General features: G+C 41.4%; 2 protein-coding genes across 4 annotated transcripts in view; one reads left to right on the forward strand and one right to left on the reverse strand.

Annotated features, from left to right (window-relative positions):
- Positions 1-21670, forward strand: part of LOC141798789 (protein NDRG3-like) — a 26012-nt gene extending 4342 nt beyond the window's left edge. The window contains exons 2-17 of one of the 3 annotated variants that reach the window (XM_074680632.1): positions 1988-2083; positions 2201-2233; positions 9225-9330; positions 9444-9564; positions 9898-9960; positions 10119-10179; positions 11513-11599; positions 12118-12174; positions 12270-12373; positions 12816-12881; positions 13001-13052; positions 13182-13229; positions 16212-16247; positions 16526-16577; positions 17153-17191; positions 19979-21670. In XM_074680632.1, the coding sequence (XP_074536733.1) occupies positions 2024-2083; positions 2201-2233; positions 9225-9330; positions 9444-9564; positions 9898-9960; positions 10119-10179; positions 11513-11599; positions 12118-12174; positions 12270-12373; positions 12816-12881; positions 13001-13052; positions 13182-13229; positions 16212-16247; positions 16526-16577; positions 17153-17191; positions 19979-20148 (1155 nt within the window). In that variant the 5' untranslated portion in view covers positions 1988-2023 and the 3' untranslated portion in view covers positions 20149-21670. The remainder of the gene's footprint in view (positions 1-1987; positions 2084-2200; positions 2234-9224; positions 9331-9443; positions 9565-9897; positions 9961-10118; positions 10180-11512; positions 11600-12117; positions 12175-12269; positions 12374-12815; positions 12882-13000; positions 13053-13181; positions 13230-16211; positions 16248-16525; positions 16578-17152; positions 17192-19978) is intronic. The other 2 variants (XM_074680631.1, XM_074680633.1) reach the window with 2 other exon arrangements.
- A 1560-nt stretch (positions 21671-23230) lies between these two features.
- rfc2 (replication factor C (activator 1) 2) lies at positions 23231-25307 on the reverse strand. Its single transcript, XM_074681757.1, has 6 exons — positions 25019-25307; positions 24539-24644; positions 24342-24443; positions 23997-24255; positions 23648-23908; positions 23231-23481 (listed from the first exon to the last, which is right to left on the reverse strand). The coding sequence occupies exons 1-6, from the start codon at positions 25251-25253 to the stop codon at positions 23371-23373; spliced, it is 1074 nt and encodes a 357-aa protein (XP_074537858.1). The 5' UTR covers positions 25254-25307; the 3' UTR covers positions 23231-23370.
- Positions 25308-26337: the final 1030 nt, after the last annotated feature.

Consider the following 26337-nt stretch of genomic DNA (forward strand, 5'->3'; position numbering starts at 1 on the left):
GGTCAATGAACTCCCAACAAACAGAGACATGATGAACAAAGCAGCTAGGAGCTAATGCTAGGCTAACTTTAGCCAACATTATAGGAAACCCCAAAGTGTCCGTCAGACTGCAGGGGTGGTTCTAGTGTTAAAGATAAGTTTATATTTCTTTACATCAATATGATGTCAGCTTAGGAGACACTTTTCTCAGTTCCTCATGGACGCCGTTTGACCATTTTTAAACTGAAAACCTCAGAAAAACCTCTGAAAACTGAACAAAAACAGACTTTTTACAATGGACGTCCAGGGAGAGAAAGTCTGAGTGTAAGGTAAGGGATATACACACTGATTGGCTCATTGTGCTTGAGGGCGGGACTTAGCCATAGATCAGATGTCCTTTAAATCAACGTCATCGATCCTCTCATCCTTGTTCGTAATCAAACCCAGTGAATTCTTTCAAAAGTGGGTAAGACAAAGAAGTTATCAGCTTAATTAATGAAACTGCTCCTCGTACATAATTTGCTTGAAGTAGATCAGGAGTGGCCAACCAGCCAGAGACCAAGAGCCACAAAAACTACTGTGGTACTTCAAAGAGCCACATCACATGCGGCCTTGAAATGTCATAAAATGAAAATCAATACATTTCCAATTTTTTGGCAATTTTTAAACCAAGATTTATTGTCTTTTCATCTATCTATCTATCTATCTATCTATCTATCTATCTATCTATCTATCTATCTATCTATCTATCTATCTATCTATCTATCTATCAACTGGATAGCTAGATAGCTATGAGCACAATAGTAATCGAGAGGATCACATGTAGAGAAGAGAAACTGAAACTTAAGTATCAATCTCATCACCCAAATATTGATCAATACTGATCCCAATGTTGGAGAAATGGATCAAAGAGCCACATACTGAAAGGCAAAGAGCCACATGCGGCTTGCGAGCCACAGGTTGGCCACCCCTGACGTAGATATTTAACAACCTAATGTACCTCCAGTTATATCATAGGTTTAATTTTGTTTGGCAAAACTCGGGCCCTCTTCTTGGAAAGTCAAGCATGAAGCTATGTTTAACATAATTTTTTACCGTGACTTAAACCTAAAAATAGGGATGCACGATATTATCGGCACAATATCAGTATCGGCTGATAAAAGCTTAAAAACACGTTTATCAGTATCGGCAGATATGAAAATTTCTGCTGATAGTCACAGTCGATAAGGTGCTATTCAGTTAGGATTATTATTATTTTCCATCTGAAAAATAAGCTCCTTAAATAAAATGTAGCACTTCATTTATTTGCTCTGCAGAGCTCTGTGTCTGTCACCAGGTTGTTACAGTAGCTCTAAAATAATCAAATGCAACTTGGTTATGTTTAAAAATACATTGTTCATTTAAAGTTCATGTGATCTAAAGAAATTATTTTTCTGTGTTTCAATACTGAATGTCTTGAGTTGGAAAAAATAATACATTTCTTATTTATGGTAAAATCAAATGTTTGTTGTCTTGTTTTATGTGTGTTTCTTAAACAAATAAGACCGTCACAATAAGAGTAACATATTGATTCCAGTACAGGATAGACTTAGCTTTCTTTACAGTGAAAAAACAACAATCTTGCGATTATCGGTATCGGTATCGGCCAAAAGGGGTTTCAATATATCGGCATATCGGCAAAAATCCAATATCGTGCATCCCTACCTGAAAATGCTCTGAAATTGTTTCCGCCATCTTTTCTGTCTTTCTGTGATATGCGTTTTGCTGGAAAACCTCCTGAAGAACAAACTGACCCTCAGAAACGTAGTATTTTTCCAGTGCCAACATTATATTCTGTTGTACTTCTTTCAAAGAAAAGATGTAAAAACACATGAATTGATTATTTATCTGTTATCTATCTGAAACCAGAGGTAGAAAACACAAACCGTCACACTAAACACTCACACAGGTAAACGGATCCTGACCTCTGACTCTGCCTGACGCCTCGCGCCTTGTTCTGATCTGTGAGGTGTGTCCTCAGGTTGACTGACAGCAAAGCGGTCCTATGATGGAGGAGCTTCATGACGTCCAGCTGACTGAGATCAAACCACTCCTGACAGGACAGGTGAGTGAGTGAGTGAGTGAGTGAGTGAGTGAGTGAGTGAAGAGATGAACGGCTGAGAGCAGCAGCTGTCATTCAGACGTCATAACAACATTAACTCTGTGCTCTCTGTTCCTGCAGAATGGAAGTAACCTGCAGGACTTTGACTGTCAGGTGAGTTCAGCTCATGCACCACACTTTCAATCTGAGAATGAGCTTCATCAGACCCTAACGAGCAGCAGTGTGTCAATGTGTGAGTGAAATGACTGTGGTGCTGCAGCCAGAGTTAACATTATCCTGAAATGAGCTTTTGTTTCTCATACTTTGAGTAAAGTTTGATGCTAAAGCTGCACTTTAACCTCATGGTGGTTTTTCTTCCACTGAGAAGGAACATGTGATGCTCCTCACTCTCCTGTTGACACAGTGTCACCTCATTACGTTGCTTATTTGCTGTTGTGGTAAATCATTACAGCTGCACAACACCAAGACCGGCAACTAAGCAACCAGAGAAGTGGAGTAGCTGTTAAAAGAAAGCAAATGGAAATGTGTGATGAGTCCTAGCTGTGTAATCAACAAACCATCAATATGAACCTGAAGTGAGTCATTAAAACACCATGATCATCGACCTGTGGGTCTAATCAGACTGACGTCAGCGCAGCAGACTCATCAATGCCCCTGATCAGTCATTTCAAATCAGATCACAGTCACAGCTCAGCCTGCCCCGTTAAAACATCCTGTGAATCTCTCAAACAATAACACCGTTTATTTCTGATGGTAGAAGAAGAAAAGAAAAACGACAAACAGGGACACTTCAGGAAATCATCATTTTAACTTTGTTTTGACCACACTAAAATGACACCTGGATTGAAAAAGAAGAATTTGCTCACCTTTTTTCTTTAGATCAGGGGTTTCCCTTCAGAGAACATGAAGTCACCGGGGCCTCCGTATTTCAATAAAAGCAATACTGATAATGATACTGAATGATTAATGCACTCTGGGAACATTGAGTATTTATTTTGAATATTTAGTCCTAATGAAGTCGGCCACATTTCAGTAAAAATAGGTAAGAATTAGATGAACTTAGGTCAGCACCTATTTTTACATTTGTTATAATGACAACATAAACTTCAAACATGAAAATAAAACAAGATGACAGCGCTGAAGCCAGGAATGAAAGCATGGCCGCTGTGACAGCAATTAATAAAAGTACAATCAAAATGTTATTCCAGATAAGTCATATAAAGAGCTGCTTTTAGCATCCACAAAATTCTTAAGGAGACCGTTCATAATAGATTTTCAAAAGAAAATAGTAGATTACAAATTCACAACCAACAAACCACACACTGTGGCCTTGTAGGCCAAAAGGCCAAAAAAGCTGAACTTAAAATGTCCGTGTTCATCACTGTGTGAAATTCAGGGTGTCTGAGACACTTTGGTTGACACAAGACATCCCCTGAAAGTCTCAACTGTAAATTTTGGGGGGACTCTTGAGAAGTATATTTCACCATACTTTGGTTTAGTTGACTGGTTTTATTCTATATATATATATATGTGCATATGTGCATGTTTTGAGCGCACGCTTTGCAGAGCAGAGTTGTCCCAGGGTGCTACAGCTGTGTGCACGGTCCTGGTTCACCTCTGCTCTCTGTAGAGTCCTGCTCTGAAACGTTCACAGACACACAAACAGACAGAGACGAGCAAACTCTGGTCAGAGAGTCAGGAAAAATAATGTCACAACCACGGCACACTGGTTATCAGACTTTCTGCGCTTGCTGCTGAGTTCAGAGGCTTTGTTTTCATGCCTCTCCTCACACCTCCTCTCAAACTCTTCAGAGCTGCTTTAGACAATCTGAGCATCTTTTTTTGTCTTTAATATCTTAAAATAAGACATTTTTTAAAACCTGTCAGTTAGGTGAGGCTCGTATAAAGTGTAAAAAGACATTTCTTTGACAAAAATGAGGCTTTAAACACTTGCTTTGGTTTCAGTTATTGCAGTGTATGACTCAGAGAAAGGCTGTGTGGTTAGTGGTCTGAACCCAACTCCATGGTAACCAGAGAACGGCTGTAACAAAGGGATAAAGGTTAATCTAACACGACCCAAGGAGTCAGATTGGTTGGAGCCATTGTTGTCGACCTTGGGCCACATTTCCTGTTACAAACTCACCACTTTTTATGCCCCTGCTTCAGTTTCTCGTTTGAGTCTGTTAGTCATCTGCTGCTTGTGATAGCTGTGAAAATTCTCTTTAAGACAGAGGAAGGTGCTGGTGGGTTCCTCAGGGTGTATTTAAACCTGTCAGAGTTGTTTAAAGCTGCCTGAAGCATACCGTGTCTAACATATGAAATATTTCCCGTACGTGTTTCTGCAGAACTCACTAACATGTAGTCTGTGCAGCTGAAGAGACGAACTGTTTAATTAAAAATCAGCATGTCCCTCCCAAAGCGCGGAGCTGTAATCTACTGACAGGTTTTTATGTTTCTGTAATTGGCTCTGAGAGCAGAGCCGTGAAAGCAGAGAGAAGCTTCAATAACAGGGGGAGAAAAGGATGAATCGACAAGTTAAAGACGGATGAAGAGCAACAAGTGATTGGTTGTTCAGACCTTATGACCTCACAGCTCTGAGCCAATCCCCTCAGAGATTGTCCGTCCTGATCCAATCACTCCTTCACTCTTTCTCTTCCTGCGCTCACTTGGCAGGAGGCTAAAGGATAACAACACACCTGACCTCTTTCTCTGTCCCGCGTCTCTGCTGACCTCTCTGCCTCTTTCAAATTATTACAAACCCCTCTCCTCTTCCTCTTCCTCCTCCTCCTCCTCCTCTCTAACATCTGACTCTATGGACTTGCACCAGATCTCCTGTTCGTTAGGAGTTGGGGTGGTGAGTTAGCCACTTGGCCAGTATTAGCCCGCTCCTCTGAGTCATGCTTTGCCAGCTACTAGCTCCCAGAAGTCAGCGCTTTAGCCACTTAGCTAGTGACCCTGCTCATCCTGTTTACCTTTAAACATGCAGCTAATGCATTTACTCGCTAACCCTCACTGTGCTCTGTGTAGTCGTATGAAAACAATCAGTTTCTGTTGAAGTTAGGACGTTTCATTCAAAAGAGGATAAAAAAAATCACACATAAATCCTTTAAAAACAAAAACAAAGCAGCTACTTTACTAAACCACATCGGCATCTTGAATTAGTATCATTATGATAACTTTTTTTCACTGTAACAAATAGATAAACAAATAAACAAGTGTCCTTCAGTGCAAGTTCAGTCTAAAATGTCTTTCATTGATTATAATTGTTTTAAAAACAAGTTCCTGAAGGTTTCAAAGAGCCATCGATATTAAATAAAATTAAATCAAATTATTATGTCTTAGGAAGTCTTACCTTCAGGTATGCTTTGAGTACTGGTCTTAAAATTCTCCAAAATGTGACGACTATTAGTTGTCTAAGTCACGAAAAACACCAAAACTTTATCACAAATTCAAAATAAAATCATGACTTTTTCAAATTATGTTAAATATCTTTTTAAATGATAAATTTGAATCAGAATTTTTGAGTCAAATAAAATAAGAACAGGACTTAAATTCTGCTTTCTGAGAAGTTTAAGTCCTGTTTTCGTCTGTGAGGTCCAGTATCTTTGAACAGACAATTTAACATCTGTTTTTAGATAACAAATGACTTTTTTATCTTGGAAAAAGAATAACTATCTGAAAAGCTAATTTTACTTTAAATGTACTTTGATTGGGATTGTTTTAGCTTCACGTTTGAGTTAAAGTGTCTGAATTTACCTTCGAGTCATACTCATTAAGTCGTTCAGGTTCCAGGTTTTGGGGGTTTATTCTCACTAACAAGTGACACCTGAGCAGGTGACTTTAGGTTTTGTAGTGTCTTAAACTCTGCAGATGAAAACCCACACAGAGCGTTAACCGGACAGGTAAACATTGACGGGTTTGGCGTCATGTGACAGACACAGTGTGTTCCCTCCATCCGTGAATAGAAGCTGTCATGTTGGGTCATTAATGAGATTACTATCCAGCAGCTCAGCCTCTCAGCAGCCGCTCATCTCTCTGTTTATATATCTGCAAACGGCTTCATACGCATGTTTAAGACACGGCCTGTGAAATAATTTCTGCCCACATTCACATTTTCTCAACAAGAGCTCCAGCTGCATCGCGCTAAAATTAGCACGCGGCGCGTTCCTGTGCTCGGTGTTATGTAGCCTATCGTTTCTCTCGTCTGTTTGCAGGAGGAGAAGAAACGAAGGTGACGAAGCATCTGCTGATGATTTCTCACTGACTTAATGAGTCACTTTCTCAATGAGCAGCTGTCCGTGTGGCAGGAGGATCATCTTTATTTATCTCAGGTGTTTAGCAGCAGCATCGCTCTGATAGGAATCCACTCAGTTAGAAACAAAAGCTGTTTTTGACTCCACACTGTTTGAAAATCTTCACGTCGTCACTCACACACTGGGCATATGTTTGTCAGTGTAAACAAAGGCAGATTGTCCTCTCTGCAGAGGACTGACTGTTTGCTGAAGAGTCTGAGACAAGCAACAGCTAAAAGGGGAAGAAGCTGGCGCTGAATGTTGAGACTTACAGGAATCAGTCCTCTGATTTCTAATGTTTAGACATGGATTTAAAGAACCAACATGTGCAGATTTTCAAACCTCCACATGTTCATATGTTGTAGAAATCTCTGAATCTGTCCGTAAACTGATCAAAACACTAAAAATACTCAAGAGATCTTAACGAAACTGCCTGAAATAACAAAGTCATGGAGAGGTCTCCTGACCGAATCATGAAACATTGGAGGGGTGTATCCTCAAACACCTTAAAGGGGACATATCATGCTGATCCCTGATTTAATACTTACATATAATATAATAAATTTGAAAACAAGACCTTTCACCCCCTGAATTTAAAAAAAATGAGATATTGTATTTTTTCTGATATCCTAGAACGAGATTTGATGCCTCTGAAAATAGGTCATTGACATTTGGCTTCGAGATTTCGACCGTCGTGACGACACGAGGATCCTTTCTTTTTATTGGAGTAATCTGATAAAGCAGCTCCTCCTCTGTGATGTCAGTTAGTCACACAACCGCCACCGAGGGATACACCCACCAAGAGCCGACTGACTGAGTGCTGGATGCAGGGACTCTGCTCTGCTGAGCAGCTCGGCTTTACATGGTGAATTAGCAGTTAAAACACTGTAGTTTTAGCAGACGTGGTAATACTTGTGAGACTGATATTTGCATGCTTGTTCTGACATGCACTGTGAACCTGGACCACAATAATGCTGCGGTAATAACATAGTGAGGAACTGACGGTAGAGGCGATCTTTAGACGATACTTTCAGCATGATGGATAAAACAGACAGAGAAAAGTGAAGGAGCAGGATGGAGCCCTGTTATAGAAATAGTTTATTGGTGAAGTCTGCCTATATTTCCACGTATAAACTCTACATGTTACAGTACCGCTTTGACTCACCACACTGAAGCGTCCTGAGATGATCTGTGTCCAGGTGGATTTTCTTCCTCCTGAGCTGCAGAACCGTCCGGGTCTGACTCAGGGTCCAATACAAAAAGACGTATCCTACACTCTGTCATTTTATTAGTGCTATCAATGCCTTACGGTGAAGTTTTGGCAAACAGCAAACTCGCTCGGTCTGCTCCATTCAATATGGCGATTTTGTAAATACTGCCATGCTGCAAAAACCGCCCCCTGGCTCTACCCCCTCCGCCCCTCTGATAGAACTGACCAATCAGAGCACAAAGGGCTGTGACGTTGCGAGGTTACTGGAGGTCATTCTCCAAACGGAGCGTTTCAACGAGATCTTCAGAATGGCCTAAACTGAGGATATTGAGAACGCTATTGTGGAGCAACGAAGGAACTAAATGACTTGTACTGAGGGCAGAAATGCTTTACAGGCATCCTAGTCTGGCATAGTGAAAAGGAGAAACAAGCATGATATGTCCCCTTTAAAGGCTGGGTCTACAGGAATTTTTGCTACTTGTCAGTAAACACATCAGTGTCAGCGGCAGCGCGCTCAAAAGCCTCCGACTGTGACTACGTGAACACACCCTCTAGCCCAGCAACCACCTGTAGCTTCAGGTTTCTATGTGGGAGGGACTCGAGAGCCGTGCACCTGACTTGGCACGTTAGCACAAGCTAATCACGGCTATTTGACACATACCTGGTTAGCTGAAAGCTAACTTGCGCCGCTCTGCGTCCCGTGCTTCTCTCCAAGTGCCTGAAACAAGTGAAGTCGACTGGTTGTTTTTTTTCCCTCTGTGCTACATCCGCTATCATAGCCACTCTGATTAGCTTCTTCCCTCGCTAATCAAAACACAAAGTCACTTGCGTGCTGATTGGCTGATGTAATCACGCATACTTTCCGCCCAGAAACGTCCTGAATCAACCAAAACATTAACATCCAGGCAGAGGAAGGGGTTGATGCAGACACAGACACTGACACGTGTAAAAGTTGACTTTTTATTTATTTAGGAAAGTGCTGCAGATGCTAAACAAAGTGTTTCAGAAAGAGGCTGAAATAAGCCTTTTCTAAAACACCAGTGAGAGAAAAATAAAGAATTTAACACCATGCAAAGTCCTAAATCTATCATAAATAAGTAAGAACATTAGGATTTCTTTAACAGGAATACATTTGACTTGTTGGATCGAAGGTTTAATGGTCATTCTTTCACACATTTCCTGGTGAAGTGAACCTGACTCTCAGCCTCATTCAGACTGAATTGTACCCATGTAGTGTTTTGAAACCCAGCTTTCTGGGTTTGGACTCAGGAGTGAAATGTTGCAAACATAGGTGATGTTTAAAAGTCGTGTTTTCGTCCTGAACACGCAGCGTCTTTGAGATATGGAGGTTAAAATGATGACGTGGAGCTGAAGCTGGAGGAATAATAATGTTGAACCCGTGTAAATGAGCCTGAGACAGTGAATGCACCACGGGCCGCTCGCTCTGTTCGTGCTGTCAGGATGACGGGTGTTGTTTTGTTCTCTCACATGAAACTGCAGGTTAGTTTGAGAGGAGCCCTGCAGGACCGTTATCGACGTTACAGCGTGGCAGGATTTTAATTAGCTCTCCCTCCAGGCCCCTGTCTGTGCTTGTTGTGGGTGCAGACAGTGGTGTTGATGTTTATTGTTTGCTGTTGTTCAGGAGCACGATGTGGAGACGGCCCACGGCGTGCTGCACGTCACCATGAGGGGGGTTGCTAAGGGAAACCGACCCACAATCCTCACTTACCATGACATCGGACTCAACCGTGAGTACCAGCGCTCACAATCAGTAAACACAGCACGCTGAGGCTCAAACACACAGGTTCATGTGTGTGTAACGCCTGTTTTCGTGTGTGTGTGTGTGTGTGTGTGTGTGTAGATAAGTCTTGCTTCAACAGCCTCTTTAACTACGAGGACATGCAGGAAGTGACGCAGCATTTCTCCGTGCTGCACGTCGATGCTCCAGGACAGCAGGAGAATGCTCCAGTGTTCCCTGCAGGGTAACACACACACTCACACACACACACACACACACTAAATAAAGACACCCTACTGTCCTTTGAAGGGTACAGTTACTCATGAAAACAAGTCCTCCAGCATTTCACACTGGGTTACACACACTCCAAGCACACACACACAGGTTTTCTCAAAGCTTTGACCTGACTTCTTCTTCAGTAAAGAGCACTTTGGTTTAGTAACATCTCTAACAGAGCAAACTGCTCAGCGTTTCAGACTGGAAACACTGTGATGGGTGGGTTTCGCTGTAGGGAACAGGGCTGAAATTTTTCAGGCTAATGGTGAAAATGTGTGTGTGCATTCCCGTGTGTGTGTAGGTACCAGTACCCCACCCTGGATGAACTGGCTGAGATGCTGCCGCCAGTCCTCACACAGCTCCAGTGAGTCTGAGGTCTTCATTACAAAAACAGAGAGAGATTTATGTTCAAGACTCCGGTTTAACTCTGTTTATCTGTGTGTGTGTGTGTGTGTGTGTGTGTGTGTGTGTGTGTGTGTGTGTGTGTGTGTGTGTGTGTGTGTGTGTGTGTGTGTTCCCCAGGGTGAAGAGTGTGATTGGAATAGGTGTTGGAGCTGGAGCCTACATCCTCACCAAGCTGGCTGTGAGTTTATACACATCACTGATTTTCTGACATGTGCAAAAAAATATATCTGAAGAGACGAGTGATGATGATGATGATGATGATGATGATGATGATGACAATGATGATGGTACTGATGGTGATGATGGTGATGATGGTGATGATGATGATGGTGGTATTGGTGATGGTGATGATAATAATGATAGTGATGAAGATGGCAATGGTGGTAATGATGATGATGGTAGTGATGGTAATCATGGTCAAAATGATGACGATGATGAATAAGATGATGATGACGTCATGATAAGGATGGTAAAAAAAATGATGATAGTGGTGGTGATGATGTTGATAATGATGATGCTGTTGATTATAAAGATGATGACGATGGAAATGATGATGATGATGATGGTGATGATGATGATGATGATGGTAAAGATGGTGGTGCTAAAAAATGGTGATGAAGATGATGGTGGTGATGATGTTGATGTAATGGATGAATGTGATAATGATGGTGATTAAGGTGATAATGGTGATGAAGATGGTGGTGCTGATAATGGTTAAGATGGTTATGATGGTGATGATGATAATGAAGGTGATGATGATGGTAATGAAAATTATAATGATGATGGTGATGGTGATGATGATGATAGTGATGATGATGGTGACGATAGTGGTGCTAAAAAGTGGTGATGAAGATGTTGATGATATGGTGGTGATGATGGTGGAAATGATGATATCAATGATGATGATGATGATGGTGATGATGATGATGAGGATGATGGTGATGATGACGGTGGAAATGACGATGTTGATAATGATGATGATGATGATGATGATGATGATGGTGGAAATGATGATGAAGATGATGATGATGATGATGGTGGTGGAAATGATGATGATGGTGGTGATCATGACGATTATAATGGTACTGATAGTGATGGTGATGATGAAGATGATGATGATGATGATGGTAATAATGATGATGAAGATGATGCTGATGATGATGATGATGATGATGATGGAGGTGATGATGATGTTGATGGTCATGGTGATGATGATGAAGATGATCTTGATGAAGATGATGGTAATGATGATAAAGAAGATGGTAATGAAAATTATGATGATAATGATGATGATGGTGATGATGTTGGTGATGATGATGATGATGATGATGATGATGGTGATGATGATGATGATGATGATGATAATGATGATGATGATGATGATGATGATGATGGTGATGATGTTGGTGATGATGATGATGATGATGATGATAATGATAATGATGATGATGATGATGATGATGATGATGATGATGATAATGATGATGATGATGGTTGGTGTGTTGTTTCAGCTGAATGAGCCCAGCCTGGTTGAGGGTTTAGTCCTGATCAACGTTGACCCCTGTGCCAAAGGCTGGATGGACTGGGCTGCCTCAAAGGTGTGTATCCCTCTCTGTTACACACACTCACACACACACACACACACTGAACACACGTAGACTCAGTCAGTGTGTGTATTCATTTGGGGCCAATCCAAACAGACACAAACAGATCTTGTTTGTATTTGAAGCTCATACATATGCATTAGCTTTTATTTCATTAACAGCCATAAACTCGTCTCAGAGGCTTCAAACAGCCACTAATAAAAAATCCACTCCCAGTGGATGAATCAGATTAAAGTCACTCAAATTGTTTTTAATCCACTAACAACAAAAATGAACCACTGTTAATATTTTATTTTTGAGATAAGTTTTTGAAGAGGAGTGCTGCAGGTGAAAAGTGACTGAGCTGTCGTCTCTGAGACTCAGAGCGCTTGTCTTTTGAGCAGCTGAGTCATTGCTGATGTCTGGAAGCAGATGAACTGCCAGAGGAATAAAAAAAGGCAAACATTTATCAGTGTTTGAGCTTTGAAAACACTTTGAGCTTTAAGTTTAATATCAAAATGTTTCTCCTGCAGCTGAGCGGCTGGACGAGCAACCTGGTCGACACCATAATGGGACACCACTTCAGCGCTGTGAGGATAAACACACACCGACACACACACACACACGGCTTATTTTACTGTAAGTGACAGTTTTTGTGAACAAAGTGTGATCTGTGTGTGAGCAGGATGAGCTGACAGAGAATAAGGAAATCATCCAAACGTACAGACTGCACATCTCTCAGGATATACCACAGGACAACTTGGCCATGTTCTACAACAGCTACGACAGGTAGGGAAACAAACCATTAAAGAGGGGTAACTGCACTTTATTTACTCTCATTTCATCCTTGACTTACTGTCTCTTTAAGACCCCCACTTTACAGACCCCCTCTCCTCTGATTGGTCAGTTAGATTCAGGGATTTCTACAACATATGAATATGTAGAGGTTTGAAAATCTGCACACACTCAGTCTGAACATTTAGCTTTGTTACTTTCAATCCATTTTTGACCAATAGGAAAGCAGAACACCCCCTCTTTAACACAACAGCTAATTAATTAATTAGTTAATGGCTGCTGCTGTGAATAAGAGGATGAAACTGAATCAGTGTGTCTTTCTTCTCCTCTCTGCTTTTTTATTATGTTCAAGTTCACTTCACTCTTAAAGTAGGTGACTCAGAGTGTGTGTGTGTGTGTTTATGTGACTCTGTGTGTGTCTCTGTGTGTGTTTCAGCCGCACTGAGCTGCAGATGGAGCGACCAGTCGTTGGTCTGAATGAAAACACAGTCACCACTCTCAGGTATCATCGTTTACTCTGTAACAGATCCAAAAAACATCAACGACACAAGTGACGCATCAGGTTGCATTGTGTGTGATGACTTACGTGTGTGTGTGTGTGTGTGTGTGTGTGTGTTTCAGGTGTCCCACTCTGCTCGTGGTTGGAGACACGTCGCCTGCTGTTGATGTCGTGGTGAGTTCCTGCCCTGTTTCCATAACAACCGCCAGGATGTGAAGTCAAATTTTATTAAAACAGAGTTTTTCTGTGTCTGTGTGTGTGTGTGTGTGTGTGTGTGTGTGTGTGTGTGTGTGTGCTCTGCAGGTTGAGTGTAACTCCAGACTGAACCCCACTAAGACCACCCTGCTGAAGGTACCCATCAGTCACTCTGCTCCTCTGGTCTCAGCGCCTCCTGCAGGGGCAGTGGTAGTTTGGTATTTAGCGGCGTTTTCAGTCCCGCGGCGCTCTGAGCCAGTCACTGTGAGCTGACTTAAGTGTGAACTGAGCTGATAAAGTGTGGCACTTACAGTTTTTGTTTTCTCTTCCAAACACAAACTGAAACCTGCAGTGGAACCGAGACCGAGCATCCCCCACTAAAATAAAAATAGCTCCAGTCTCCATCGCAAAAGTTAGAGATGCAGAGCAAACAGACAGAAAGATTAGTTCCTACTGTCCACAAAGTCTGAATCCCTGACGTCTGCTTATTAATACTCCCCAACTCCTCCCTCTTCAGGTGTTAGCTGTCACAGTAGGAGACATTTTTCAGGATGCTGCTGATGATTTTTGAAGACAGGAAGATCAGAGATAATTTTTCAGTCCCTAAAAGTCTCTAAAGTCCACATTGGAGGGAGATATGAATCATTTTGTGGTTGGAGGTTGATAAAAAGCTTCAGTTACAGACAAACCTGCATCTCAGCATCTCAGACAACAAGACAGAGGATCAGCATTGGTCAGGACAAAAATATAACCTCCTTTTTACCATCTTTACCAAGAGTGTGTCTCCAGCTGGGTTTCAATTACACTTTTTTGCAAAATCAAAGCGATATTTCTGAAGTAGGGCTGTCATTTTAACGCGTTAATTAGATTAATTAATCACACCGCATATTAACGCGTTATAAAAATTAATGCAGATTAATCTGGATCCCAAACCCGCGGGTCGTTCAAAGGCGCACTTATTTTTAAATGTCAGAAATGACGAGAAAGAGGTGTTCTCGTCAGATTTTCAAATGTCCGACGGTCCCTGAATGTATCACACGTGAAAAAAAACGGAGGGAGGGAAGCGAGAGTGATTTGTGACTGCCTTCCACATCTCGTTTATTTGCACGTCCTTTTTGAAAATCTGCAGAAAATCAACCGTTTGCTCAATTCTGTAAAAAACAGATAATTCTACACTCTTTACTGCATCAAACAAGCCCTGAATGATCAATATTTGTTCTGTATTTAAATCTAAAGAATTCTTTGAAAATTTCCTTCCATCTTCCTGGTGTCATGTTTCAGCTTGGGGCTGCTCTGCACCAATCAGCAACAGTTTGTGTGTTCAGAGCATGTTAAACTGAGAATACTTCACTTTTCTTTGATCCAAGACTTGAAAAAAGTGTTTTGTACATAGTTCCTCACAGTTTTTAGCCTTTAGCCCTGGTTCTCCTGACCTCATAGAAGTATAGAAGTTCATATTGCAGAGAAAATCGAGTCCACATCGAGTAACAGCAAAAACCGTCCTAAAAATCAAATCAGCTTATCTTAGGGGCAGGACTGTGTAGATTTTGTAAAGATAGAACCATGAAACTTTTTTCATGTGTTCCTTATGCATCAGGGTACCTAAAAATGTGTTGTATCTATTCCCACCTTATTTTTAAATGTTTTTTAAATGTCTTTTAATGTAATTTTAATGTCCTGGAATCCAAATTCTTTATTTTGGGACCCTAAGCAGATATGAGATTAAAATGCCATTAATTAGATTAATTAATTACAAATCCTGTAATTAATAAGATTAATTTTTTTAATCGCCTGACAGCACTATTCTGAAGTTTCAATAAAGAACTATTTCGCCTTGCCGGTGTTTCCGTTAAGACCAGAATTGTGCACAACTTGAGTAAAGTAATATCCGTCCAGACGCTGCACTCATGCTGATGTCGATTCTTTAACATTAGTGTTTTTATTTTACTGCTCAAACTGTCGGCTGTGATCACGCTAACTCAAAACAGGCAGGAACAAAACACTGAATTAAGATCATCATCTCCAGCTCACACACTCTCTCACACACACACACAAACACAGACCTCTGCTCCTCCCTCCTGCTGCTCTCTGACTGGCTCACAGCCGTCCTGATGCCTCCACAAGCGTCAGTCAAAAACACAAGCAACCCTAACCCTGCATTGAATATATAAATAAGAGCAGAGCTGATAAATATGAAGCTGGAGTCTGTTTGTGTGGCAGAGGACACGTACGAGGAGGAGAGGGAGGAGCATCGTTATGACGACGTGCTGAAAAAGGTGTTTCTAGTATCAAAATGTCTGAAAAAAGCACCTTATGAGAGCGAAAAAACTTTTTATTGAAATTTGAGAGGTTTTTCGAAAATGTGGTGTTTCCATCACCGTTTCTTTTTTGCAATATTTAGGTTTTGCGCAATTCTAGGTGTAATGGAAACACAGCCTCTGTTAGTTTGGAGTTGCAGGATTTACACTGAATCATTCAGCACAACATTTGACAACCTTTGTTATCTCAGCTGTTACAGGTAAGCTAATGAAGCTAAGCTCCAGAAGCTAACGTTAGCTTAACTAGAGCCCTTTGGACAGCAGCTAACAATGATGAACGATGACCAAAGAACAAAATCTAGAACAAAACAGGCCAATGAACTCTAAACAAACAAAAAGACATGATAAACAACGCAGGAGCTATCGCTAGGCTAACTTTATCAAGATACAATGTTAGCTGACCTTAGAGCAGATGGAGACATCCTTTTTCTTATGATTCACTCAGACCTGATGTTGATTTGCTGCTCAACTTCATCCAAAGAAGACACTTTGCTCTGTTCAGATGTGTCTGAGGAAAGGGTTAAAAATACACACCGTCACCCAGACTCTCAGGATATGGAGTCACATGTGTCCCATGAACACAGTTTAGCCATTCTAAAACTGAAAATCTCAGGAAACTGAACAGAAACGGACTTTTCACAGTGTAATTCAATGGACGTCCAGACAGAGAACGTCTGAGTGTTTGGGAATGGATATACACACTGTGATTGGCACATCACGTTTGAAGGCGGGACTTAGCCCAGCCTCAGTATTAATTATTCCCTTTTGATTGTTGTGTGCTCTTTAAGTCAGATTAAGTCATTTGATTTCTCTCCACTAGATGGCAGACTGTGGAGGGCTTCCTCAGGTGGTGCAGGTGAGTCTGAGCCACTTGATCCTCTGGGTTTCAGTCATGAAAAAGTTTGTTTTTGTCTTCTGAATTTGAGGATTTTTTTTTCTCACGCCTTTGTTTACGTCATGATGTGTTTAAGTTGTGTGTTTTAATGTGTGTTTTCTTTGTTCAGTTACGACAGAGTTATTTAAAAAAGCTTCAAACAGTCGAGTCTCGATAGAGAGACCATATTCTCCTGATTGGTTTGTGATTCTGCCTGTTGTGGATCTGAACGAACCTGAAATGTGTTTTTCTTTCCTCAGCCTGGAAAACTTGCAGAGGCCTTCAAGTATTTTGTGCAGGGGATGGGCTACAGTGAGTATCTGCTCCGTGTTTCTGTCTCCTCATGTACATTTCCTACAAACATAGAGTCTTAAAGTTTCTGCTTTTCTGTTAACGAGAACAAACTAATGGATGATAAACATGTTTCCTCGTTTGTCTCGTCTCCCCGCTGTCCCCTCTCTAACCCTCGACATGAGCCTGTTAAACGTGCTAACCAAGTTAAGCTAACAGTATCTGAGTGTCTGTGAAGGATTAGTTCATCTCTGTTAACGATCAGGTCCAGATTTTTAAAGTGCGCTCATCGACCAATCAGGTGTCAGCATGACAAACAGTCTGTATGTGTGTGTGTGTGTGTGTGTGTGTGTGTGTGTCTATAGCTTGCCCCACTAACTGTAAGTAGCAGTTTGCAGTGTTATACACAACACAGCAGTGTGTCAAGTAACACAAACACATGTCTGCTGTGTGTGTGTGTGTGTGTGTGTGTGTGTGTGTGTGTGTGTGTGTGTGTGTGTGTGTGTGTGTGTGTGTTTACCTCCTACTAGAGCTACGATCACCTCTCTAAGTGTCCTCCTTCCTCTGCTTTTGTGCTCTTTCTCTGTTTCCTAAAGTCCCTCATGTTGTGTCAAACCGTCTGAGCAGCCAATCAGGTATCAGGATTTCAACCTGAATCTAAAACCCCTCCTCCTCTCCTCCTCTTCCTCACATCTCATCTTCATCTTTGTCTTGCTTTTGATTTTGTCACCCCCTCCCCTCGTGCATCTGTCTGTGTGTACGTCTGTCTTTCCGTGTATGTGTGTGTGTGTGTGTGTGTGTGTGTGTGTGTGTGTGTGTGCATGCTGTTGATCAGCTGATCAGACTGATTTTTCTCCCTCAGCAGTGAAAATGACCAGCAGGCTTTGCTGCATGTCCAAACTCAGAGCTCCGTTCACACTGACGACACTCAGACTGCGTCCTCAGCTGCTGCTCACATCTCAACCTGGCGTTTCTTGTTTGGATTTATTGAGTTTTTACCATCGAGTTTGTTCCATAGGAGGAGGATTTTATCAGAGTTTTCCTCAGTCAGAGCTGAGGGTTATTTTTACCCGTCCTGTACAATCCCTAAAATAGCCCAGAATATCAGTAAAAGAAATAAGGAAAACATAAATAACAGGATTTACTCTAAATTATTCTTCTTAGCCATCTGTCATTTAGTCATTATTATTGTAACCTTTCATTTTACTTCTTAATATTTTTTAAAACTCAACAGTTTTACACAATTTCAAGTCTGTTCCATAATTTACCTACAAAATAAGAAACAAATCTTTAACACATGTTCACACCAAACCCCCTTGAATTATTATTTTTTCTCTTAACTCATTCACTGCCAGCCATTTTCAGAGCAGAGAGCTTCACACTGCCAGCCGTCAAAATGACGTCTATAGACGTCAATGGCAGTGAAAGAGTAAATTTTAAAAAACTGAATCTACAATAAGTTTTGCCGTTCAAGTTTAGTTGTCACGAAGGAGTAAGTCATTTCACAGCTGTGAACACAAACAGTTACAAAGCAAATTTTTATTCCACAGGAAAAAAACTCTAATTGTTGACATTTATATGTAAGTTAAAAAAACGAAAGTAACAAGAACACAACACAGAAAGTGAGGTAAAGAGAGGTACTTTAGAAACTGACTGTTTTTTAATGGTGCAGTCAGTTTAGGTTACTGTCAAATGGAAAATCAATCTGTTGATAATCAAAAACTATTAATAAAACTGGGGAAAATTAAAAATATGTTTCTGTGGAGTTCGATTTTTAGGCTGATTGAAACTAAAAGTGGCACGCTGATTTCAAAATTGCTGTCAGTTTTTTTTAGCATGTCAAGTTTTTTCTCCACAGCTGACCCTCCAATTCATAGACTATAAAAAAATGGACAAAGTGAGGTCTCTACAAAAACTGCTCCCCCTGGTGGCTGGCTGCAGTATAGGTTTAAAAATCCATCTCTCCAGTCATTCCAGATGGGCTGTGGTCAAACGTTAAAAAATTAATCCACCTGGTAGAAATGTTTCTCACGTCTGATTGTTGTGGTGATTTGAAGATATCATTTGGCTGTCTTGTATCCAAGTCCTCTTTTTTTGGAGAAGTTTTGTTTTCATTAGTTATAAGAGGTTAAAAACGAGGCTTTACGTAACGTTTAACGGTGATTGACAGACAGTTCCTGTGTATTCAGGGATTGTAAATTATGTCTGGAGGTAGAGTCAAGAAGTGATTAGACTCTCGAAAAAAATATATATATATTTTTGTCACCCAGCTCCACTCAGATTCTCCCAGAATCCCTCACAGTCTCTACTGCACAGACTCTGGCTGCCAATGGCGGCGCCTGTGACGGAGGAATTTGGCTTCAAAACCGTACAATGATAAATAGCGGAGCCAAGGTGTCCACTCTATGTACAGACTATGCTCCAGATCAGATAAACTTAGCTGCAGTAAGACTAAGGATGGGTACCAAGCTTGGCACTTTTATAGGTACAGACCAAATTCCATCTGTACTACTGAGTACCAATTCACCATGTTTAGGTACCTGAACCATCCTTGTGACTGTGAGGGACTGGAAGAGGAGATTTTCCGTGCTGGACATGAAAACACCATTTCAAGGCTATATATCCAAGAATAAATATGTTAAATTACCACATCAACACATAAAAAAGTACTAAAAAAAACTGGTACCATTGAGTACCAATACCACTTGCCAGATACTGGGCATCAGTACCGTATCACTTCAATGTGAAAGGTGTCCATCCCTTAGGAAGACTTTCCAGCTGATTACGATTCAACTCAAAAAACAGCTGTCAGATCTAACCTTTCAAACATCGTGTTCCCATGTGTAATCAAAAACTTTTGATAACCAAAAATTGGTCAATAACTGAGAATTTTTCTGTGATGGGATGGGGACCTTGATAATTGTAAAGACTTTTGAAACAAAAGAGTAGAAGACCTGTAACTGTCTTTAGAAAACTATTGAGCTTAGAAAAGATGGAAATGACCAAAACAAGAGGAGAACCTCGAGTTTTGATCTGCATGAAGTTTCAGTTTGTTTCTTATCCCCAACATTTTGTTCCTGATGCTGTTTTTCATCCCACAAACTGACAACACGATCAAAACCGTCCCAGATCAGGTGAGAAATGATCAAATCTGATGTGAGGCCGTCTGACTCAGAGCAGTTTATAGTTTCCTCTCTGAACAGAGAGTCTGACGTGTTTGCTGCTTCAGTGTGAACGGATCCTCAGAATCACGTCATCAGATTTGAATCCAGCTGCGGACGATTCAAATCAGCTCAGAGAGATGAGGCCTGAGCCGCTCACAGACTGACTTCCTGTCTCTGACTTCCTGTCTCTGACTTCCTGTCTCTGACTTCCTGTCTCTGACTTCCTGTCTCTGACTTCCTGTCTCTGTCTCCTCTCAGTGCCCACAGCTGGGATGACTCGGCTCGTGCGCTCCAGGACTCACTCTGCCTCCAGCGTTGGCTCCACGGACGGCATCCGAGGCCGCAACGCCAACAACGTCCTGCCAGAGGGCGCCAACTCTGCCGGGCCTGAACACACAGAAACTCTCACCATCCAGATGACTGCGTAGGAAGCTTCCTGCTCCGTTTCCTCATCTCTCTCCTTCCTCCTCTCCTCCTCCTCAGAGGCTGCGTCCTCTCAGCTCTCCCCTCCGTCTCTGACTAACAGTCGAGTTCCCGGTTAGAAAGATCGACCCGTGCGGTTTGAGCAGCGGCCGCGCTGCTCCTCTCTGCTCCCTCTTTAGGATGTCGGCTCTCCTCCCCTCCTCTCTGGAGTCAGCTGTGGTGACGCTGTAGATGTAAATGTTCATGCTTCATATTTATAAACGGTTGTGTTGTATTTTTTCAGTAGACTGTTACCCACCACTTCTTCTTTTCTCCTCCTCCTTTCTTCTTCTTCTTCTTTAGTTCTGACTGTCGTGGACGGTGGTGATGTTAGTCGTGATGAAGTTTGGTTCAGGAATGAAAAACCCAAGATTACAGCGACTTTAGGAGACGTTTCCCTTTTAGGTAGAGAGTTTTATACCAAGCCCAGCCCTCGGTAGAGCAGGTGAAGGTGTTATAGTTTCAACACAAAGTTTTAATTTAATAATGTTTTAAAGACGATCGTTTATTTCCTCTGCGTCCTCTTCCCCGTCTCTCTCCGTGCTCCTCTTTTCTTTCTGTGGCTCATTTTCTTTTCCAAACTCCCCTCCCCGCTCGTCGTTCACAGCACGCTCGTTTGCTCGTCGTGGAGTTTTTGGCATGCGAACCGTACCGTGGTTTCAGTCTCATCGTGAGTATCCGAGATGTCGTTAAGCTGTGAAACTGCCTCACTTCGACTCAGAGACAAACTTTTCACGTACAGGAGGAAGTTCTTCCACGTCGGCAGGGTCCACCCTCAGCGCCTACAGGTTCACACAGTGCTGAGGCGTTTACGTACCTGTTTGTTTACCCCCGCGCCCTGACCGAGCACCTGATCTGATGAAATGCACTTTAAACGTCGCTCACACACGGTCACAGCTCAGTCAGATTCTGTGACGTTACCAAAGGTTTTTAACAGTTTGAGCTCAAACTTCACCAAAAAAGTGGACATAGCCTCTGGGACAAAAACCCCTGCCTTTACTGGAACAGGAAGTGACCATATTTGGACAAAAGAGGCGCTGCAGAGGAGGTAACAGATTATTTTAGTGATACTAATTTTAACTGCTAAAAAAAAAGCTTTAAAGTCTTTTAAGGACTTTTAGAGAAAAAAACAGGGTCATGACTTTAACTTCCTCTTGTCCTGCAGCTGTGTCCACTTTCAACAGTCTGAGCTGTGCGAGCGTGACGCTGCCCCCTGCTGGAGGACGTCAGAACACTGAATAAATCCTGGTAGATCTTTGCAGTCCCTGAATTTTCTTTGTAAACTTCAAACTTCTCTGAACTAACCCCAAAACTCAGAACCGTTCTTCTATATTTACGGACCGTTCTCCTGCCGTCTGTTCTCCTTCCTCTTGATATTTATTACCCTCACTTTGAGATTTGTACTGAAGTAGCTGTTACTGAGGTTTGTTGTTCCTTGACTTTTAATGTAAACAAAGTTTGTAATTTAATAAAGCTCGTTATCCAAGAGAGACTTGGTCCTGAAGATCATTTGTTACAGAGAGGACGTTGCGATCGGCACATCCCTGAAATACTAAAATTTTAAGTTTCTCACTTTAAGTCCTGATGCTTTTGAAATTTACTTCACAGCTTAAAGGGAATGAACTCTTTCTCTGTGATGCTGAAAAAGTCTCTCTTCTAGATATCTGCCTGATCCTGATCCAGACTTTAACATGAGATTATCAGCACCAGTAAGTGTTATTCCTAAATGCTACTTAGTGGCTTCTTTTAAGCTTTCACATCCGGAAGCTAAGTCTCTGTGACAACACCACGCAGGCTGATGAAGTTTATCAGAGAGAAGAGAGAAATGAGTTTTTCTTGAAACTGGTGAGTTTATTGAAATTTGAGCTAAAAGCTAAAATGCAGGCTAAAGGCTAACATAAAGGCTAATGTGTTTGTGCTAATGTTGACTCCAACCCAAAGTCAGCACTCATTCTGCAGTGCAAACTATAGGCTAAAAGCTAAAACACGAGCTAAAGGCTAAAACATGAGCCAAAGGCTAAATCACAAGCTGAATGCCAAAAAATAGGCCAAAGGCTAAAGCATGCTAAAGGCTAAAATATAGGCTAAAGGCTAAAATATAGGCTAAAACATTAATGAAAGGCTAAAACACGAGCTAAAGGCTAAAACACGAGCTAAAGGCTAAGATAAAGGCTAAAGGTTCAAACAGGGGCTTAATGCTAAAACATGAGGTAAAGGCTAGAACACACATTAAAGGCTTAAACACAAGCTAAGACTAAAACATGAGCCAAAGGCTAAAACATGAGTTAAGGGCTAAAACACAAGCTAAAGGCTAAAACACGTGCTAAATGCTAAAAAATAGGCCAAAGGCTAAAACACGTGCTAAATGCTAAAACATGAGTGAAAGGCTAAAACACGAGCTAAAGGTTAAAATGTAGGCTAAAGACTCAAACAGGGGCTTAACGCTAAAACATGAGGTAAAGGCTAGAACACCAAGTAAAGGCTAAAACCCAGGCTAATGTGTTTGTGCTAATGTTGCCTCCAACCCACAGTCAGCAGTTATTCTGCAGTGGTCTGTTCAAACTTGAGAGTCTATCAATAAAATGAAGAGCCAGGTTACGTTAGCTCTGCTTGGTGAGGTTGGAGTTGGTAGATGAGCTCTGGTAGGACAGAACCAGGATTCACTAACGTTACACGTTACAGACACGTCTCAGAGCACCGGGCTGTGAGGAGAGAGAAATATAGCAGCTGCTAAACTACGCTACAAACTGACAAAGTTAGCTTGTTGTCACGTTTCAAAGTGTAGCTCTACCTAATGGTTGATAAATACCTTACCTCGTGGAGCTGGATCTGGGAAAAAGTTGACTTGGACTAAGAAAAGTCGAGTTAAACAAATGCAGTTAAAAATGATTTCTAGCTCAAAAAAAAAAAACACAACAAAAACACTCCAAAAACCTCAGTGCTGCATTAAGATGAATAAAACCTTGATGCTTTCAACAAATATCACAGGATGTCAACAATTAACAAAAAAAATGTTTAATTGTTTTAGTTTTTTACAAAGTTCCACTGATTTCAGGGTGAAACAGGTGCTACAGATAAACAAAGGAGCCGATCACATCTGGATGTTTCTGAACGTCTGTATCTCAGAGGAAGCAGCAGCAGGTTTTAAAAGTGGCTGTTCACAGAAGGCAGGGGTGGTGGTGTTGTGTTCAGCAGGCAGCAGGGGGCGCCGTTTTACTGCAGAGTCGAGCCAGCAGACCGGCCATCTGCAGCAGGGAGTTCACGCCTTCTGCAACCCTCATGTGAGTGTAACCGATCTCCTGCAGGACAGAGGAGCAGAGGAAGACGTACTTTTTAAAGTTTCATTTTGTCAGAGTATCCATCTAAAACTTTCTGAGTAAACTATTTCAACATAAAAAATAGATAAAAGTGCAAAAAGCTGAGCAGTATCAGCTTGAACAGATCTTTCTGATTCTCCAGCCTCACCTTGATGAACTCCAGTTTGAGGTACTCGGCCATCTGATACGTCTTACACACCCTGAAGATGTTTCCGATGATGTCCTCTGGAGAGTAACCCAGCGCCCACAGCTGCTCCACCACCTTGTAGGCCGCGTCGATGTTCCCCTCCACACAGTGTCCCAGCATGCTTTTCACCAGCAGAGGGTGGGGCTCGTCACACACTTTGAACACGTTCTCGCTGTTGATGTAGCCGAAGCCGGAGTTTGTGGACTGCAGGTTGTTGAGCGCCTGGAAACACGAGAAGACGACTTTAGCAGGAGATCCTGGAGCAGCAGGTTTTGATCTAGCTCCGCCCCCTCCTCCTCCTCTTCCTCACCTGTCTCATGTCTCCCTGAGCAGTGAAGATGATGGCCTCCAACCCGTCATCGGACACAGAGAGACGCTCCTGCTCCACCACCTCCTGCAGCCGGGCCAGGATCTGCCCGTCTGTCAGTTTGGAGTACCGCAGCACCGCGCAGCGAGACTGGATCGGCTCGATGATCTTATCTGAGGCGTTACAGGCGAGGGCGAAGCGTGTCGTCTTGGAGTAGATCTCCATGATCCTCCTGAGCGCCTGCTGAGCTCCGTCGGTCATGCTGTAAGGAGAAAGGATGAAGAAGCTATCCACTTTGACATCCTCATATTTGTTTATGCAGATTTGATTGATCTTGTGTCCTCTCACCTGTCCGCCTCGTCCAGGATGATGATCTTGTGTCGTCCTTTGGGCAGTGTGACTTTCTGTTGAGCAAACATTTTGATCTTGTTCCTCACCACATCGATTCCCCTGCAGATAAAACCAGTCACTGTTTACTCTCCCACTCACACACCTACAGCTGATTCATTTCCCTGACGATCTTTTACGTCCAGGTGGAGTCTGACCTGTCGTTTGAGGCGTTGAGCTCCAGCACCGCATCCTTCATGGAGGCTCCCAGCAAGGCTCGGGCCAGACACAAGATACTGGTGGTTTTTCCTGTACCTGGAGGACCTGCAACACAAGATTCATATTGGGATTCATTTATTCTTCATTTATTTAAAGCTAAATTCATTGTACACATCATAAAGCTACAGATTACAGTTTGATAAGTCAAGATCAAATAGTGACCACACAAAGACACTATCCTCTAATTTATACATTTTTGAGTGAAAATTGAGATGAAAATACAAAAAAAATGAGCATGATACAGACGTCAACATTGACTTGACTGTTTTAAAACCTGTTTATGTAGCTTAAATCTTAAAGTTTGAAGCTAGAACAGGTGACATAGGTTTTAATGGAAGTTTAAAAGCAGATATTTGGAGAAAGTTGTTGATTATTTATATTTTTCGGAGCTTTATCTCTCTGTTTGTGTCCACACTGACCTGCGATGATGATGTTGGGGACGTTTCCCTCCCTAGCGAACACCCCGAGCCGGCTAACCGTCTCCTCGTTCCCCACGATGTCGTTCAGCTTCAGCGGGCGGTATTTCTCCACCCAGGGCAGCTCGTAGGAGCCTCCGGAGCTTTTCCCCGAGGTCTCCCCGGCCTCTGTGTCCGCCTTCTTGGCGCTGTCTGTGGGTTTCTTCTCAGTATCTGTCTCCATCATCTCCACATCCATGTTAGCTTGAAGCTGTTTGTGACTGCTGCCTGACAGCCCGCCAACAGAGAAGATACGTCATACATAAACTGATAGCTTATTGGCTGAGCGTGAGGGAAAGAAGAACGATGATTGGCTGAGACGCATCGCATGAAAACTCGCGATAATTACATCAAAAGCGGGAATTGTGTCCAAAAAAAAAAAGCGTCCTAAAAAAATAAAAATAAAAAAAATAAAATATATATAAATATAATATGATTCACAATAAATAAATAAATAAATTTTTAATAGTTTTCAGTAAAATGCACATTTAAATATTATACTTTCTGTAATGAATGTATTTTATATTTAAATGAAAAAAAACATTTGTTTTCAGAAAGTTCCTTTTTAGCCAGATAACAAAACACTTTAATTTACATTCTCAAATAATTAATCTTCCATCTACTTAATTTTTTTTGTCCATTAATCTTCTTTTATTTATTTCTGACATCATATATCTATACCCAACTTAGCGTTTATAAAGAGCAGTTCAAATAAGTAAACTGACGTTACTTTTTTATTTTTTAAACTAGATAAATTACACTGTTGGCTTCAGTGGATGGTATGGAGTACTATACTATGGTTATAAGATAAGTGTAAAGTTTAAACAATCTAAAATCCTATTTTGCCCTTTTTGTCTCTGTTTTTATTCAATAAAATATTGCACACTATCAGCATTGGCCCAGTAAAATAAAAATATGAGAGAAGCCATTAAGAGCTTTAAATTTTACTTAGAATAGAATAGAATATTCTTTATTGATCTCCCTTGGGGGAATTTTTTATGTCACAGCAGCTCACCAAAAAACAAAGTGCAGTAATGCGATAACAATAAAAATAGAATACGATAACAGGATATAAAATTAGAAATTTGAAGAAATATAAAGAAAATTTAAGAAATTTAGAAAATATTACTATTTACATATTTATATAGGAGTGAGAAAAATATATACAAAGGTTGGTTCTTGAAATGAAAATTTACAATGAGTACTGGGACGCAGTACTTGTAAACAATAATCAAATATACACCCTTTTGGAATATTACTTTTAAAAAAAAAAAAAACATTAA

Source organism: Halichoeres trimaculatus, unplaced genomic scaffold (genome assembly GCF_033239565.1).
Source record: "Halichoeres trimaculatus isolate MK-OKI-2021-1 unplaced genomic scaffold, fHalTri1.1 fHalTri1_scaffold_11, whole genome shotgun sequence".
In the NCBI taxonomy this organism is placed as follows: Eukaryota; Metazoa; Chordata; class Actinopteri; order Labriformes; family Labridae; genus Halichoeres; species Halichoeres trimaculatus.

Coding starts and splice junctions, on each gene's coding strand:
- rfc2 (XM_074681757.1), bottom strand. CDS start 25,253: ATGGATGTGGAGATGATGGAGACAGATACTGAGAAGAAACCCACAGAC. Junction 24,645..25,018: donor CCCCAACATCATCATCGCAG/GTCAGTGTGGAC, acceptor CTTGTGTTGCAG/GTCCTCCAGGTACAGGAAAA. Junction 23,909..23,996: donor CTCAGGGAGACATGAGACAG/GTGAGGAAGAGG, acceptor TCGTGTTTCCAG/GCGCTCAACAACCTGCAGTC.